Source organism: Neopsephotus bourkii, unplaced genomic scaffold (assembly GCF_033783945.1).
Source record: "Neopsephotus bourkii isolate Nb327-2 ecotype Australia unplaced genomic scaffold, CSIRO-AGI_Nbou_v1 NB_1760, whole genome shotgun sequence".
Classification (NCBI taxonomy): Eukaryota; Metazoa; Chordata; class Aves; order Psittaciformes; family Psittacidae; genus Neopsephotus; species Neopsephotus bourkii.
This window is the reverse complement of record NW_026902234.1, coordinates 4,486,571-4,504,268: the sequence shown is the minus strand read 5'-3', so window position 1 is coordinate 4,504,268 and position 17,698 is coordinate 4,486,571. Positions and strand designations below refer to the sequence as shown.

Genomic DNA, 17,698 nt, shown 5'->3' with positions numbered 1-17,698 from the left:
TTACAACTGCAACGCACCAATAATACCAAGAGATTCAATGGGACTCGTGAATGACCAGCACCAGACAGGATCAGCAATATGCAGATGTCTGCAAGTATGAAAGGTTTCACAACTAGTAGGAATGCTTCCTCTCATTGCAGGAATGGTGGAGATGCCTGGGATCAGACCTGATACAGTGCTCCTTCTTTTCTCAACTCGTTTGGCATACCCGGTTGTAGCAGTCTCCCATGGCACTTTCTTGGTGCTCCCACAGGAAGAGGTTTAAAGATTTAAATCGTTTAAAGATCTTGGATTTGTCCCACTGGACTGCATAGGAAAATTAAACTTCAAGCTTTCTCTGGAGTTCCCTTTTTAATATTTTTCTAGAAAATGAGTATAAAAATATTCCAGAGGAAATACAGTGCAAATAACAAAGCATTCACATGTATGTCTCAACATCACAGCAAAATATAATAAATACAATAAAAATAATACAGAAATAATTTATGAAAGACAGTTCACATTTACAATTGTGTGCAGTGCCACTTAGTTTTACTGTGGAGCTGCAGTATTGTCACACTGCAGTCCTCACTGTTTTGGAGTGAGCTATTGCTGACAGTAGCTACAATCCACAGTGGTCAGCCAGTGTAGAAAAGGCCCTTTAACAGTCACGTCACCGTTCCTGAGCCTGCTTCCACTACCCCCCTGTGAAATTTCTGCTATCGATATACCAGGCTGAATAACCTTAGGCAAAAGTCCTTTAAGCTCCAATTTTCCAATGTCTCAGTAGTTTTCACTGGCATGTGGTAACGCATATACTTCCAGAACTTATTTGGAACAGCAGAAACAGAAGACTTCCAGGTAATGACTGGTAATATCCGAAGAGCTTTCTTCACTACCGGATGCAAAGTCTCTGGCTCTTGGAAAGCCTGGAACTTTATTAATACCAGTTTGATCTTTTTGTCTTCCAAGGCACAGTTCACCGCTGCCTGCAGTTCAAAGATGCTCGGCCCACTGATGTAGGCTGGGCTCAAAATAATTATTACTCGTCTACTTTGTTTAATAGCTGTAACAACTTCATCTGTGTATACTGGAGAAGAAATGGCAACAATCATTGCTGCATTCTATAATGGACTTCATACCTTATCAGTTCCTTTATAGACAGCTAAAACCCAGAAATAAAGAAACCAAAAATAGGGATGCTAAGAGATCACATAACCCCTATACATGTCTTTTCTATCAGAGGGTGCTGCTGTTGTTCTTATGCAACCTGGAGAACTGAATTTGCTGCTCAGGAGGTAGAGGACAGAGCTGACATGTAAACCCACTTTGTTGCTACTTAAACATCTCAAGGGGCACTTGGACTTGTCTTTGCCTCCCCGGGGACAGGTACTGAGGGCTTTCTAATTACTGACTAAAGTAGCTCAGGAAGTAATTACTGAAATATTTGTGGTCTTCTTTTCAGTGAATGGAGTCTGCTTGCAAAGAAATTCTTAGATGAGAAGCTTCATCTCAGCCTAATAGCTCCCAGAGATCACACTTAAACATATGTATGCCTGAGGCACAGGGGCCAGACATAAAGATCAAAACAACACGAGATTTGAGCAGAAATTCCTGTACCAAAATATACCATTTGCTGATCTGGCGCATAATATTTTATGGAACGTGAAAAACAATTTTATAAAGAACTGAAGATTTTTTACCATCCACAGGGACCTTACCTCCTCCTGGAAGAATATCTCTTTCAAGAATGCATAACTTGTATCCATATTTATTTTCCAGCATATCTGGAAGAAGCTCCAGGGCAAACTTCTCTTCACTAATTAGAGTTGAGTCACTTTCAGAAGAGTCCAGTTTTGCATAGGACACAAATGCATCAAATTCTTTGCCATCTAAAATAAATAAATAACACTATACATTAGCAAATCTGTCTGAAGTATTCAGCTTCTTTCTTAATGTTCAGTTTCCATATATACATTTAGTAGGACATAATCCATTTATACATATAAGTAGGACATAATCCAACAGCTGAGAACACATCTTATGGCTAATCTCCTAACTGGGTGGTCACAATTGGTCTGTACACTCCATGCACCCACATTGTGAATGGTACTGTGTGCATGTGGTACATGAGAGTCAGGGAGAAGGACAGAAGCCACCACAATGGAACCCAGCTGTGTCTTCAACTTCAATGCACAAATCTTGGCAGGTCTTTCTTTGTCCTACTGACATATGGGGTGATCTCTAAGGGGACTTTCCAGAGGTTCTTAAATCAATTTGTTACCGAATAGAGGGGAAATTTTCAGTGATTTCCCAAATCACTTTTGCCAGCTGCCTTAGGGCTCACAAAAATACTTTCAAAAAGGGCAGTTAATTGTCTCTCATTATGTATGTGTTTATAGATAACTAGATCCAGTTATTTCACACTCACGTATAATGCACATATGCACATGCAAACACAAAAGCAGGCCAAGACACCTCTATCTCAATCTGCGTCAAGATTCAAGCATTTTTAGAAAAATTTCCTTAGTTACATGTTCCAGATTTCTTTCAACTCATGTAAGAAAATTATATGTTAAGTTCTTTAAAGCAGTCCAGTCATTTCTGATGCATTTTCATACTGCGTACTATGTTGGAGACCATTTTAGCTGAGATGATGGAGTGATGCTACTGTGAAGATTTGAAATATCAGAAGCTGATCACTAATGTAAATGTCAAGATGGTCAACATAATTTTTAGAAAGGAAATATAAATATTTCCCAAATGTACACTTCTCAGTCGATGCCCTGTATCATCTTATTTTTCTTCTTTATTGTTCCAAGAAATTATAGTCTTCAAGTGAAAAATACAATAGGCTTTGGAGTTCTTCACTTAGTTCTGCAACGATATTTGATTCTTATCCACAGGTTCAGTTGAACACTTTTGGAGAATGAGGTTCAAATGTTGGGGATGCTCAATTATCCCCTGAAAAGGGACTGCCAAAATTCAACTACCTATGCTAACCTGGTTAAATAAGAGATCTTGTAAAAGGCTAACTGTGACATTTCAGTTGGTGTTAGATACTTCCTCCCCACTGCCTGGCTTTGTTTCCATCTAAATCCACTGGTCATCTTGCTAGCTTTAGCAGCATTTGTATTGTATTGACTCAAAGAGAGCAGCTTCAGTAAGAGAATTTAATTAAACAGTTAATTCCCACCGGATAAACCCACACGGAAAAAGGCAGTAGAAAGTATGAATAAAATTAATATTATGCAATGTTTCTTACCTCCCGTAGCTTCATTGTGGACCAGATAACTTCGGTACATCAGCACTATTTCAATCCAGTGCTGGTAAATAACAGCAGTGCACAAAAGTAATGCAAATAGAATAGAAATGGCACTGCACAGGACATGTAAGAGAAATACTGTAGAAAGAAAAGGGTCTATCATAACTCAGGCTTTCCAAAATAATATTGACACTCTAGATGAAAAATTCAGTTCAAAAATGGGGGCAAACCACCTCACAATCTTCTTTCTTACGCCACTGGCAGACCTTAGAGAAGTCAGGAAGCTATTTAGCTGCAAACTTTAACAGAGTTCCAGTCTACCATCAGGGAACTTTTTTAAATACACTCTCCTTGATGGTATTAAAAGGTAATCTGTGATAGAAAGCGCATAGAAAATGGTCTGTGGTACACTCAGCAAGGCTGAAAGTAGTCATCACTTGAGTTGGAGTCGTCACATCAGAGCACACACAGTGCCCTGCTGGAGACTTCCTGTGCCACTCCAAAGATGAATCTCCATTGTGAATTATGTTTCAATGGTTTAACACTAATTCTAGTTTCGGTCTTTGCTTGAAAGGCTTCCACATTCATACCAGTTATGGTAACTTCTCAGAAACATGCATGCTAAGGACTGGGAAAACAAACAAGAAATATCCTATGAAAATCAAGGAATAGTATTGCTTTCAGCAGATGCTCTGATTTGGTTTAGTAGACTGACTATTAATGTTGAGAAATGCTACTCTCCTCTTCTTCCAGTCACTCTTCAGCTTGCACTTGGCCCACTTTCCTGCAATAAGTCCCCATATAGCCCTGTCTTTCTAAGTTGTCATAATGTGCCTTTCTAGACATCTGGCAAATCAAACTTCTCTTATCCAGCTTCAAGAAATTTCTGCAGCTGGCTAAAGTGTTAATGCAAAATGAATTTGTAGCAGCAAATCAAAATGTGTCTTCAAGGGCAAAGAGTCATCCATTGATAGTTTTACCTCTCTGCTTTCTTTTCAGCTGGATCATAGCTGTGGCATTCCCCACTGAATTCTCAGCAAAGCACGTGAAGTTGCTTTCGAAGTCACTTTCAGTAACTTCTTTCAGTTTTGCAACATGAAGAAGCGTGTGCCCCTTTAAACCTTCTGGATAAACACTAAAGAGAGAAAAATATGTATTTGCATGATACCTTTGCTGCTCACGTACACCATCTTCAAATGTCCTAAACACAAAGAGGAGTTTGCAACTTCCTAACACTCATCTTGAACTTTTAACAATGATGTGATATTCTGGTTTGGAAGTTCCATTTGTTTTTTACATTGTAAGAAAATACTAATAACATCAATAGCATGCAGACTGAAGGGTTTATTCTTAATTCATTAACTCAACAAAATTCTTAAGCCCTTGCCTTTTTTTAAATATATAGCCCCATTTGACTTCTGTATGAGTAGTGGTCTTCTAAGATGTAAAACAAATTCTCAGGGTAGAAATGGAGGGAAATGAAACTTCAAAAGGAACCACAAGAGAGAATTAGATGGGCAAAAAGACTGAGCAGCAAAGCCTCTTGCACTGTGGTAAAAAGCCCAAGAACAAGACAGGCAAACAGAATAAAGTATAAGGAAGAGAAGTATGGGAAATGAAGAGGTATCAAAGAAATCCCTTTGGGGCTGAGTGAGGGTTGTACGGAACAGATGTGTGTCTTCAAGAACTCTAGAACCCAGGGTTTCTGTGTCTCAGCATTTCTCTTTGAAAGCCACAAGTACAGTCATCTCTGGTGGTCCTGAAGGCACCTCACATCTTGACACTGCAAAATGACAGTCTACCATTTCCCTACTTCTGCTAACGCAAGGTACATGAGCATGGACAAGAATTCAACCTGTACCAAAAGTCTGTTGGGAATATTCTAGTCATTGGGGTTTTTAAAAAATGAACAGAAATTTTATGCAAAAAAGCTAAAAACCTGGTAAGAAGAGCATTACAAAGTTAAATGTTCAAAAATTAGAAAAATTAAATTTCTAATCTGCCACATGACTATGAATATGTGCATGTGTGTGTGTAATATCATAATTTCTTTTTTCTCATATGACTCCTATTAATAAACGAATTTTAACAATGGCAGCAGGGCTTTAGCTTCTCATGGTGTACAGAAAATTTTCCCCATGAAGATGACTCAGGACTGTGTAGTGAGAGACACACTTGCTGGTGTTGTCTTCACTGTTTCTTGCCCAAGTTGGACACTGCAAAAGTGACTATATGGGTTGTCCCCAGGCCACAGAAAATCTTTCCCCTGCATGTGGCTTTTCTACAGGGTCTGGTTAATTCTTGTCAGGGGAGAATCCTGAAATTTGGTGCCCTGAGATTCAGTCCTCAGACTGCCTAACCCCAATGTCTGAGGCACCCAAACTCCTTTCAATGTCCACAGTACTGTTTTACTGATCTGATTGATTCCCCATTCAGAGGCAGCTTCAAAAGGCAGAACACGTGAGTTGCTGGCAAGGTACAACAGAGGGAACAGTTGAAAAGAGCTGATACAGACACAGGTAACCAAGCACCACTCAACACTGAAGCTCTTCGCAAGGTAAAGCTTTAGGAAGAAGGGTTAAAATTGTGCAAAAAGTTTGAGTTCTTCACTTTATGGTCATCATTATGTGCTTTTGTAAGTGAAGTGCATGTGCCTGTCACATGCTCATTTACATACACATTAATAAATTGAAGAACAGAGCCTTCTGAGTTTCTTTCAGTAAAACGTATTCAGTAAAGTTGTAGAAGGATTTTTATAGCTGCTGACTTTAGTAGTAATCAGACTACCGGGGTTTTTTCCTACCGTGTTTCCTGATTCAATTTCTCATTTGTATTTTCTCTGCTGTTTCTTTTCCATGTTACCCTCATCAGAGAAGCTCTTTCAAACCCAAACTGTACACGGCATTCCAATTCAAGTGGCTTTCCTGGAACAAATTAAAGCAGGAAAATCATGCATGTAGGTTACCAGAATATCTTTCTCTTAAAAAGCCTGGGATCTATATAACATATGATTCTTCCTTTAAAATCCACAAAGATACATACCAAGCAAAAAAAACACATTTTGTATAAAATTCTCATACTTCTAGAAGGCAAAGCTGTTTTGCTTTATCAAGATCTTTATTATCTATTAATATCTCATTTAAACATTTTCTTTCACTTTCAGATAAGGAATCAAAACTCACCAAGCTCTGCTTCGAGGATCATCACACCATTGGGATACAAGAAATTGGGTGGATGGATAGTGTTTTTTGCTGCAATTAACAGGAGTACTGTTAATAACTACAATACTATCATCAGCGCAGAAGAGCAGAGAAAATATCTTACAGAATTTTCTTTTTGAAAAGTTAGGTGGAATTCAGACACCAAAATCCAAAAGGGTGATCTACAGTTGTTGAAACCGCCCAGATAAGGGAGTTTTGACCACAAACCTTATATACCTACTTAAAGACCTGCTATCTCAGTTACTCTGAGACATTGTAGCTTGCATTTAAGGCTATTTAGAACTTAGAAACTAGGGGCTCCCCTTGCAAAATCCCCTGAAGGAGTTTCATGCCAATCCCCATTCAATTAAGCACACACACAGCACAGATACTGGCATTAAAATAACCTTTTCTTTTTTTTTTTCTTTTCATAACAAGGGCTGTCAAAGGGCACAGATAATGGCACCCACAGTTCATACAAGCTACTAAGCAGCTACCCAGCCTCCGGAAAAACAACCTGAAGGTGCTAAAACCCACAGCTCTGATATTCTAGGAAAGTCCCATCCTGCAGGAAATGGTGCCACATAACACTTCGGGTTTTCTTTTAAACCAAGCCACAGAAGAGAAATATATGCAAGATTCAGGTCAATTATGTGTGCATTTGACTCCTTTCAAATGTTTTTCTGGCTGTGCTGTGAAGTGAGGGAAAAGAACTGAGAAGCACAGTGCTTAGCTCAGGCTTAGTGTGATCAGAATAAAAGCAGATCTATTTCATAACGAATTGGAAAACATTTCAGGAATATAGCCAGAGAAAGGAGTGAAAGAGCATTGTAACTCAGAACACAGATGTCTCAAAAGATGGTGAGGTGTGGTTTCCAGACCCTGTTCTGGTGGGGAGTATATATTTTTCCCATGACTTCTTGGTACCAAATGCATGAAACATCTGCAAAAAAGGGAACAGCTATTTCAGGGGAGTGCCGTACTCCCCTAGACCATGGAATTTCAGAGGAGTGATGTCCTCACTAGACCATAGAACCAGGTTGCCTCCCCTGACACCTTTTTTTTGCTCCCTAAATCTTGTTCTCCCTTCTGCAGTAACACACTTTCAACAAGGATGCTGAGAATGGGTCCCACACTGTTATACAAAAACAGCTGTACTGGGCTCATCCAGCTCAGGATATAGAAAGTAGCTGTACTATAGAAAGTAGCTGTACTTTCCTCTAGGACCTGTGATTGAAATAAGTCTCAACCACCACTCAACCACAGGCATCTGGAGTAAAGAGTAACCACATCTCTCTTCTGGCAATATAAACAGTCTCTCTCTTTTGTGATCCTGAGTTTCAAGCATGCTCCCTTGTTGACATTATCCAACAGCTCTCAGGTAATACCTGCACTTCACCTGAAGGGTAGGAGAGGACAGTAAATATTATGGAAGAGGTTACCATGATTTGTAGGAGAATATAAAGTCATGCCATATCAAAGTGCCATAGCGTTCTGGATTAACACTCATTGGCACCAGCTGGAGTTTCATGAATTCTACTCCCAGATCAAAGAGATCTAAATCCTTTTGTAGACTTGGTCTCCACTGTTAGGAACTACAAGAAATCCAAGGGGGAATTAGATCTTGAAAACCATGGCATTTTATGCTATATGTTGTTACTGAACAGCTTACAAGGATGCCTGAGAGGGACTCTCCATCAGGGACTGTAGTAATAGAACACAGGGTAATGGGTTCAAACTTAAACAGAGGAGATTTAGATTGGATATAAGGAGGAAATTCTTTACTGTGAGAGTGGTGAGGCACTAGAACAGGCTACTCAGGGAAGTTGTGAATGCCCCATCCCTGGCAGTGTTATAGGCCAGGTTGGATGGGGCTTTGAGCAACGTGGTCTAGTGGAAGGTTCCCCTGCTCATGTCAGGGGGTTGGAACTAGATGATCATAAGGTCTTTTCCAACCCAAACCATTCTATGGTTCTATAACTGAAGGTTCTAGTCAAGATGTCCTCAGAATGCCTGGAAGAGGATTTTAATGATCATGTAGCAAATTCAGGTTATGGATTTTCAGAACAAGAGCCTGAACAAAAGACATTAATAGGGTAGGAAAGAATAGAGAAAACAGAATTTACTTAAGGTATTCTATTCTGAGTTATTCTATTACTCACTGATGACTTCTACTGTAACTGTTGTTCTCACTGTCCACTTGGTAGTGTTGTCATATAGAACATAATCACACACATATATTCCAGCATCTTTGTCATAGGTTGGATTCAAGTAGATTTCATTATGCTTAAGCTTTAGGCTTTTTCTGGTTTTCCTATGCTTTATCTGATGACCATCCTAAAAAAAAAAGAAGAAAAAAATAATATCAAGGAATTAGAAGTCTTTTGTTGTTGTTGTTGCTGTTATTAAATTATATTTTAGGATATTTGGATAGTGTTACCATGGCAGTAAATCTAAGCCAAACTCATTACATTGAATCACTAAAAAAAGATTTATTAGGAATCTGAGGACATTTGTCAGTGATACTAAAAAAATTTCTGGTCTATAATATGTGATTATCATTTAAAAATTATTTTAGATTTGTGATTCTTGAGAAAAATGTGAAATCATGAACCTAATCTAAATTAAACTATTACTAAAGAACAACAAAAAAATCACCTTTTTGATGGATTTTTTTTCTTTATAAATAAATTCTTTTGAAAATATTTTTATGTTCATGGATTTGGATTATCTGAGATTGACAACACTGTTCTATTCAAAAGATCAAAACTCACTAATTTTTGAAAAGCACTCCTATTTTTCAACTCAGTGTATTCATATTCTCTAAGACCACTAAGAATTTTCCATTAATCAAATTCCTGAAAAAAATCCACTGGAGAGAAAGCATTTCTAGGCTTCTCTTTCGTGGAATGATATTCTGGGTGTGGCAAATTTCATCAAAACTCTTACATGCCAACTTGATATATAACAATTCAAGATTCTACTTTGGGGTTTAACTTTTCAGGCTGCGTTGTCTGCCAAACAAGAATTCAGAAACCTATGGCACATGAGCATTAACTAAACCACTGAACTTTTTTGAATGCTCAAGACAGTAACTCTTACCTTGTACCATTTTACATCTGGCTTTTTTATATGGCTGTAGCATTTTGTTCCAGGACAAGTTATTGAATTCCCATTGCCAGCAAGAAGATAGAGCATGCTTGTGTCATAACCTGAACATTTTGCCACCTTTTTTGTATGAACCTCCAAAACAATTTTGAGACATGGGATTTTTTCCCTGAGTGATGCAGGAAAAAAGTTAAACATTTAATACACAAAATAAAGCAAAAGAAAACAATTATTCTTGTATAGATATAAAAGCCTTTTGTTCCATTACATACCATATTATACAGATGAACACTCCAGAATCGCTGTCTCTTACAGGTTTAAACCAAAGTACATCCCCTTGGAGAGCAGGATTAGAGCTTTCCTTGATAATCTTCAGTGGCTCTTTGTCTTTTTGCCAGAACCATTTCACCTTATGTTGTTTTGGAAGTGAGTTGTTATAAATGTGGGTAGCATCTCTATCTGGTAAAGCACATTGTAAAACAAATTCCTCACCACTAATTGCACGATACCATATTTGAGGATCGACATGGGAACATCCTGAAAACAGGACAATAATACATCAATACCACCTGAAAGATCACACAGTCATCATGTTTTAAAAATATAATTAGGAATACTACAAAAATACGACTTTCCTTTTTGTTAAATAATTTTATGTGACCAGATGCTGGACTAATAGAGAATTGATTTCCTTAAACATGAAATTTGACAGTGATTTCAAAAGTTCATCCAAAGGTTTCCAAAGGTTTATTAAGCCTTTTTTAAAAGCCTAATGTAAAAATAGCTTAAGATTTTTAGCAAATCGAAGATTTTCACATGGGTGCCAATCTGTTAAGCCTCAACTCTGTAGGAAAGCAGATGCAGCTTCTCTAGCCCTCCTCATCTTAATGGAGAAGGGACTAACATAAGCCTGAAGAAGCAGAGCCTGAGAACCATACTCCCTCTTTTGGGTAAGGTTGACTATCATTATTGTCATGCTGATTTCAAATCTTTCCCCTCGTATGTTTCAGCTACTGTCACTAAAATTAAACAGATTTTTGGATGCTGAAAGCTGTGGTCACATACCCAAATTCTCTGAAGGCTGACTGACTTTGCTGTGTAACCCCTCCAGCCTGTCAAGCTGTGGTAACCCTTGAGAATATGGTAGGATTTCACTTCAGCAAAAGTGACAGCATGAAATCTTCAGTTCCTCACCTGCCCACCTGGGAGACTCTCTGTTTTGGTTTCTCTCTGTGAACTGAATTGAATCAAGCTCCTTCAAATACATTGTGTGGGCTTGGACCAGCTGCTGGAGACTTCGAGGAGTTAGAGAAGCAATTCATTTGCTCCATTCGGTTCTCAGAAATTTTCCTTTACGTTTGCCATTTTCTTTTCATTTTTTAATCCTATTTACAGTAAATTGTATTACCAACACTTAAAAACTTTACAGAAAGGCTAGAAACAGCTGTTTGTCTTACATGAGTATAAACAGGTACAGGGAAAAGTCATGAAGGCATGTCAAAATGCAGATCAACTTTTCTCAGCTGTTAGAAAGTGCCACAAACCCCAAAACTCACCAAAGAAGCCTCTTACCTAAAAAGTTAATCTCTCTAACTTCTGCCCCATTGACAAACAATGCTAGGATCCAGCACAAAGTGAGCATGATTTTCTTCACCAATTCTGGTTGATATTCTGAGATATTTTCTGTAAGAATCATGTTGCTTTCTGTAAAAGAGAAAGACAAATTTTTTCTTTTCCAAGTAATACTCCAGTAACATAGATAGGCAGTTACATATCTTATTATGTAGCTCTATAAAACATACAGACAGTATTTTCTAGATATTGTGCCTTTTGAAATGGGGTTTGCAGCACTCTTCCTATTCATACTATTTCACACAAATGCAGGATAGATGATATTCAAGAATATGAGCATCCTTTTTAAATATATCTATCTTGCATAGAATTGCTTACAGAGGGATTTCCAAGCTTATGGCAATGCAGAGCTCCACATCTGGAATGGAAATGCAGGTCTTGCAGGAGATGTTGCTGTTAGAAGAGGAACCTGTCCTCTAAGATGATAGATAAGATACCAAATAACAAAATATGTCTTTAGCTAATGACAACTATCAGCAATAGACAGAGAAAGACATAACTGGCACTAAAATCCATGGAGATATGTTTTATCCTGAAGGCCAACAGGCTCAGAATATGTAAACTGGATTCCTTTGGGATTATCAAATCTAAAGATACTCTGCAGCTACAGCTGGCATTGAGTCCATGAGACTGGAGCAGAGCTATGCAGAAGGAAAACCCTAAAAGCATGTACTGTATAGACACCAGGTCTTTGGTCCTAACTCATTCACCCAAGAGACATGCTCCTATTAGGCTTTATTACCAGCTAAAATGGATATACCATAAGATGTCCATTAGGGTCTGCAGAGGAACCTAAAAAAACCCTCCTCCTCCATGACTTACCTGTATGTGCAGCATCAGACCTCCCTTCTGCACAATGAGTCCTGTGTTGCACTGCCTGAATGACCCTAGCAGAGACCTGCTCAACAAGGTAACATCCACACCACTATAAGCTATCAGCTCAGTGGCATACTATCTCTGAGCTGAGACCAGGGACACCCAGGGGATGTGGGAGCAGGACCCGAAATCACTCAGCTGCGCCCAGACCCCTACATTACAGCACCCTATACAAGATGAAACCCCAAACACTATTGCATTAAGTGTTTTGTCTTTCCTACTAGGAGGTTTCATCTGTGTACCACAGCCTTCTTGACCACAGGGCTAGAGGGAAGGCAGGCTGTCAATCATGCATATTCAACAGCTATGGCTTAATTTGCATATTTAGTAAGAACATACCCAGTGCCTGTGATTGACATGTCTGGAGTGCCTGATTCAGGAGTAAAGGCCATGTGCTTTGCTAATGTTAATGTTATGCAACTGAGACCTCAAGGAGCTTTTTCCTTTGCATGTTTGGCCACAGAGGGACTCTGCACTTGCACATCTGCCAAAGAGGCACTGAGTCAGCCCAGAGGAAAAAAAGAAAGGTCGGGCAAAGGCTAGTCCCTTGACTGTTGTCACCTCATGCAAATTAGACACCACTCATACAGGCAGGCAGCAAGAGAGCATCCAGCGCACATAGACGTAGCAAAAGACGTGAAAAGATCTCTCACTCTGTGCTTTTTCACGCAGCTGTTCTATGCAGAGAGGAGCACTTTAGTCATCATTCTCTTCAGCACATCTTTATTCCTTGCAAGTGAACGGAATGATCTATTTTTACACTCAGAGTTCACATAGAGTAGGTTAACTCACTTGTCTTAGTGCATCCTGGTGGTTTGTAACAGATTGGCTGCCGCCAACTGTCATCACCCCATTCATCTTTCTAAATCAGCCTGAAACTCCTGACCAATACATGTGTCTGAACAAAGAGACAGTTTCCCAGCAGCACTGGGCAGAGGCCCTCCTAAACTTTAGGATTTATCCACTGTAAAAGGATCAATGGAACCTTACTCTTGAATCTGAGTTTATGACAACTATAAAGACCTCTCTCAGGGCTTCATCTCTACCCCATTAATACTGTATAAAACAAAGGATGAGTTATATGACCCAACAGCCCACGTGGCAAAGACACTGTCATGGTCTAAACCCAATCATCAACATAAGTACCACTCAGCTGCTGCCTTACACTTCCCTTCCCCAGTGGGATGGGGAGCAGAATCAGAAGAAGGTAAGACCTGTGGCTTGAGGTAGAACAGTTTAATAATTGAAATAAAGTAAAATGCTGTAATTATAAAAATAATAATAATAGGAAAAAGAGAGAGAGAAACAAAACCCTATAAAGACAACTGATGCACAATACAACTGTTTCCCACCCGCTGACTGATGTCCAGCTCATCCCCAAACAGCAACCTGTGGCTCCTGATCAACTTCCCAGAGTTTATACACTGAGTATGGCATTTTGTGGTATGGAATACCCCTTTGGCTAGTTTGGGTCAGGTGTCCTGTCTTTGTTCCCTCCCAGCTTCTATTGCCCCTCGTCACTGGCAGAGTATGGGACACCAAAAAGTCCTTGATCAGGGTAAGTGCTACACAGCAACAACTAAAACATCGTTCTCCCACTAAATCCAAAACACATGAGCATACCAGCTAGTAGGAAAAAAAAATAACTCCACCCCAGACAAAACCAGGACAGACATACTGGTGTTGGTAGCAAGCAGGAGCCAAGGGCCTTGTGTGTAATTCAGTGCTGCAAGTGAGCTGATGCAGGCAGTCAGTATTGTCAAAAGTGGAAGGTCTCATTTATTTCTTTGTCCTTTCCACTGCCTTGATCCCAGACAAATGATCCAGGCCCTTTCCTATAACAGCTGCAATCCTTTCTGGTGATTCATTTAACCTGTTAAGCCATCAGAAGCTACCTGAGAGGTGCCTGATATGGCACAACATAGGCAGTGGAAGCGTTTACTTCCCAGCTGCCCATTTGTCTGGGGACACACAGGCTACCTGTAGCAAAACAAGTGACCATTCACAATGCATTTGATAATGCCAGTGATGTATAATCTGTCTGCTCTTCAGTTTATTGCCATGCTAACAATATTCTCTTCAAGCTCAACAGGTCAACACAAATGTGGAAGAAGTGTAAAAGGGATGGTTAGCTAATGAATGTTACAGGTTTGGTTAGCAATCTGTATAACTTTCAATGTTCTTCTGCTAGCCATGGGAAAATGTACCACTGCCAATATTTTCTTGCTGATGACACTTTTATTATAGAACCCTGTAACCTTTGAATTTTTATAGTGCTGAAGAAGTACAGTAGTGCATGAAATTAAGAAGTGTTGTCTTGCAAATATGTTTTGACAAGAAGACATATTCATAGCAGAAGCAGACAGCAATTACCAAAGGTGCGGTACTTGAAGCAGGATAATCTTTAACTGACCATCCAGTGCACTACACAGGGTCTGAAGATGAACCAGTAACTCAATATAATCGGTGACTCATTTTATCTCGGTTAGTATCTGCAAGAAAAAGAAAGCACTCTACTCTGGGAAACATATTACCAACAGTCTCTCCACCTTCTCCTGTCATGTACCCACCCTTACTACTGTATCCTTAGTGTAGGGAATTAGGATGCCATTTATTTGGAAACGCATATGCAAAGGAAACTAATGTGGCCTTAACACAACTTCCTGTGGTGAAAAAAAAGTACAGGAGAAGAATAAAAACTGTATTATTTTGCATATCTTCAAACTCTTAGCAGACTCTCACAAAAAAACAATTAATCTCTATGTCATAGCATTCTGTGTGTACTTACATAAAATATAAGCACAAGAAATCAAGATCAACTTCTTGAGAGCTGCACCAAGTTTCATGATATCTCTGAAGCCTAGTAAAGAGTGGCATGCCACAGTCTTACAATCTACTACTCCCGTTCTGATGAAAATCACTTCATTCAGCGTCAGAGCTATCAACTCCTGTGTCTTGTATTGGAATTACCACAGTAGAAAACCAAACGTAATCTGAATCTAGGAGTAAGATTAGTAATAATCACACAGAAGAAAGCTTTACCATACCTATAAAGAAAAAAAATTACCCTAGCCCTACTGAAGCTACTTACTAGACCTTACCCTTTTGTCTGACCAAGCAACTAAAACTGATTTACTTTAAAATGCACATTCAAAGGTAATAAATCAACTCACCTACGAAGTAGATGGGGTAGGGTAAAATCCGAAGATAAAAGCTTTAATTAAAATAAAAATATTATCTGAAAATCTTACCTGCACATCCTACACTATATGGTAAGAAATGTGGTTAGTTCTAGCTGTTCACTGTGTTGAGTCTGTTTCCTTTACAGGAATTTCCTTTACCTCACTGTCATCATCCCTTCCTTTCTCAGTTTAGTTCTGTTAGGTTCGAAATTTCCTGATGACTTTCTTGTAAAAAGAACGAGGGAAAATACTTTGCCCTTAGTTAAAAAATCTAAGCCTTTTGGGTTCTAAAAATCTTATATTTACATTGTGTGAAGAAATGCATTGGACTTTTTAATTTGTTCCGTTTAAGAGGACGAAGGGTAAAAGTGTTTTGGGGTTTATTTTTTTTTTTTTGCCTGAATGCTGTTACTAGGTGGTTAAAAACAAACAAACAAAAAAAAAGTGTAATATCTGATATCTACAAAAGAACCACAATTCTGTTCAATACTGAGTAATATCCACTGTAAGAGCCTAGTTCTCCTTACTCCGAGCCTCTCAGCTACTTTCCACACCCACTGAAAGTTGGCATTATAAGGAGGCTGTGCCACACTATTGCTTTCTATCTGTGCCCTCCCAGTTAAGCCTTGTTGGTTACCTCAGCCACAGCTTTGGCAGAAAGAGAAGTCCTGATCGATGTGGGTTATTTGTATCTTGCCCCCTTGGCCCCACTAAGCAGCAGGGCATTGAGCATATACTGTCCCACACAGTGCAACCCCCTCTTGCAGGCTTCCTGTATGGATGTGACTCCCCTAAAAAAGACAGGCTGTACAGTGACTCAAACTACATAAAAGCATCTGAGAGCACTTTGTCATCAACTCAGAACCCAGTTCTCCCTATTTCAATAGGGGTTGAAAAATATTGTAGTAACAATACAACAACAAAATACAACAAAAATAGGTTGTAAAATATACAGGTTCAGCAGTTTGCACCAGTCATTTAAGGAGCAGTAGGACTTCTTCCTTTTTGTGTGAAGTTCTCTCTCCTTACTGCACATTGGGTCTATTTCCATAAGAACCTAAACTATGGGTTTTTTGCTCTAGAACAGGAGATTTCAATCTTGCCTCTTCTTATGTACATATTCTTTTATGCAATGGCCAGTACTAATGCTTGATTCTGTTGGGTTCTGAGCATTTGGAGATACATGATTTGTATTCTCAGCTTCCAAAGTGTACTTAGCTCTCTGCCTTTTCCAGAACAAAGCCCACTAATGATTAAACTTGGTGTCTGTCTCCTAAAATACTTTGTGTTTTGCCCCAGTACCAAATATATATCTGGTTTATGAATTACAAAAGGCTCCAATGTATATCTGTACATTTCACTATAGAGTTCAGCTTTTTGAAGGTGTCCTTTCTGCCTAGAAAAAGAAGCACTGTATTTTCCTCTTCCCTTGAAGGAATTAGAAAGTGCAACGCAGATAAAGTCAAACTATTCTGCCTTTAAGCCACTGCTCAGACTATCAGACAGAAAAGATGGCTCTTTCCCAAAGACAAATTTTAAGGAACAAAATGTGTCTACTCATTAATTGTAAGTCCCCACTGTTGTACTGTCAAAGTAATGGGCTTATTGCATTCAAAAAAAGAAGTATAGCAGTCCAACTTTAAGAGCAGATTTTAGAAATACAACAGAAACACCCGTCACATAAAGTTTTGAAAACCATGCTGCCAAAAGACTGAGTGGTATGTCATGCTGGTTACTTCAACTGCATGAAAATCTTACCAAATAGTACCAAATATTTGGCTGAGCCTCTGCTCCAATTCACCCTTTCCCCTTTTGCAAAAGTCATGTATATGCTAAAAAGCAGCCTCACTTCCTGGGTTCATGTTTATCCTTTGCTGCTAGAGCAAGTCTATAAAGGAAAGGGTAAAGGATGGTTCCAGAGTACCATCTCTGCTTCCTTTCTCTCTCCTCCTTCTCTACTCACACACAGATATCATATTTGATATTTGATGCTATAGTTCCAGGAAATTGTGCCTCCCCACCCCTGTGGACATTCAGTCTTACCTTGTCCATCTCACTTTCACTCAAGCATTTTGCCACCCAAGGAACAGGGAGGGGGAATGCACCATCTCAGTGTGTGTGTAGTGTAGTCTTATATTGCTGGGAGGTTACATCTTTTAGTATTCTGGTACTCTTTTGCCTTGACACATTTACATGTCACCTCCTCCTCTGCCCAGCTATGGTTAACACCAGTGGGTAAGAAATTTTCCATTTCGATTATCTCTACACTGAGTCAGTGGTGTTGATTCTGCTGTCACAGCAGGTGTCTGAACAATATCTAAACACAAGCCTCTGTCCATTTTGTATTAGGTTATACAGTCTACTGATATCTGGATGTGACACATAGAATTCTAGACCATCCTTCACAAATTAGCTGTGTACCTTTTGCACACATCCAGCACTCCAACTGTGTTCTC

General features: G+C 39.2%; 1 protein-coding gene across 3 annotated transcripts; it reads right to left on the bottom strand.

The window, feature by feature from the left end:
• Positions 1-351: 351 nt before the first annotated feature.
• Positions 352-17,656, bottom strand: IL18RAP (interleukin 18 receptor accessory protein). Of its 3 annotated transcripts, none has more exons than XM_061377597.1 (11): positions 17,286-17,656; positions 11,125-11,256; positions 9,825-10,089; positions 9,547-9,721; positions 8,607-8,781; positions 6,427-6,513; positions 6,048-6,168; positions 4,225-4,379; positions 3,245-3,382; positions 1,701-1,871; positions 352-1,069 (listed from the first exon to the last, which is right to left on the bottom strand). In XM_061377597.1, the coding sequence occupies exons 2-11, from the start codon at positions 11,246-11,248 to the stop codon at positions 699-701; spliced, it is 1,782 nt and encodes a 593-aa protein (XP_061233581.1). In that variant the 5' UTR covers positions 11,249-11,256; positions 17,286-17,656; the 3' UTR covers positions 352-698. The 3 variants fall into 3 exon arrangements, with proteins under 3 accessions (XP_061233581.1, XP_061233583.1, XP_061233582.1); XM_061377599.1 differs by having other exon boundaries at positions 6,427-6,495; XM_061377598.1 differs by lacking the exon at positions 17,286-17,656 and adding an exon at positions 15,312-15,483.
• Between the last annotated feature and the right edge of the window lie 42 nt (positions 17,657-17,698).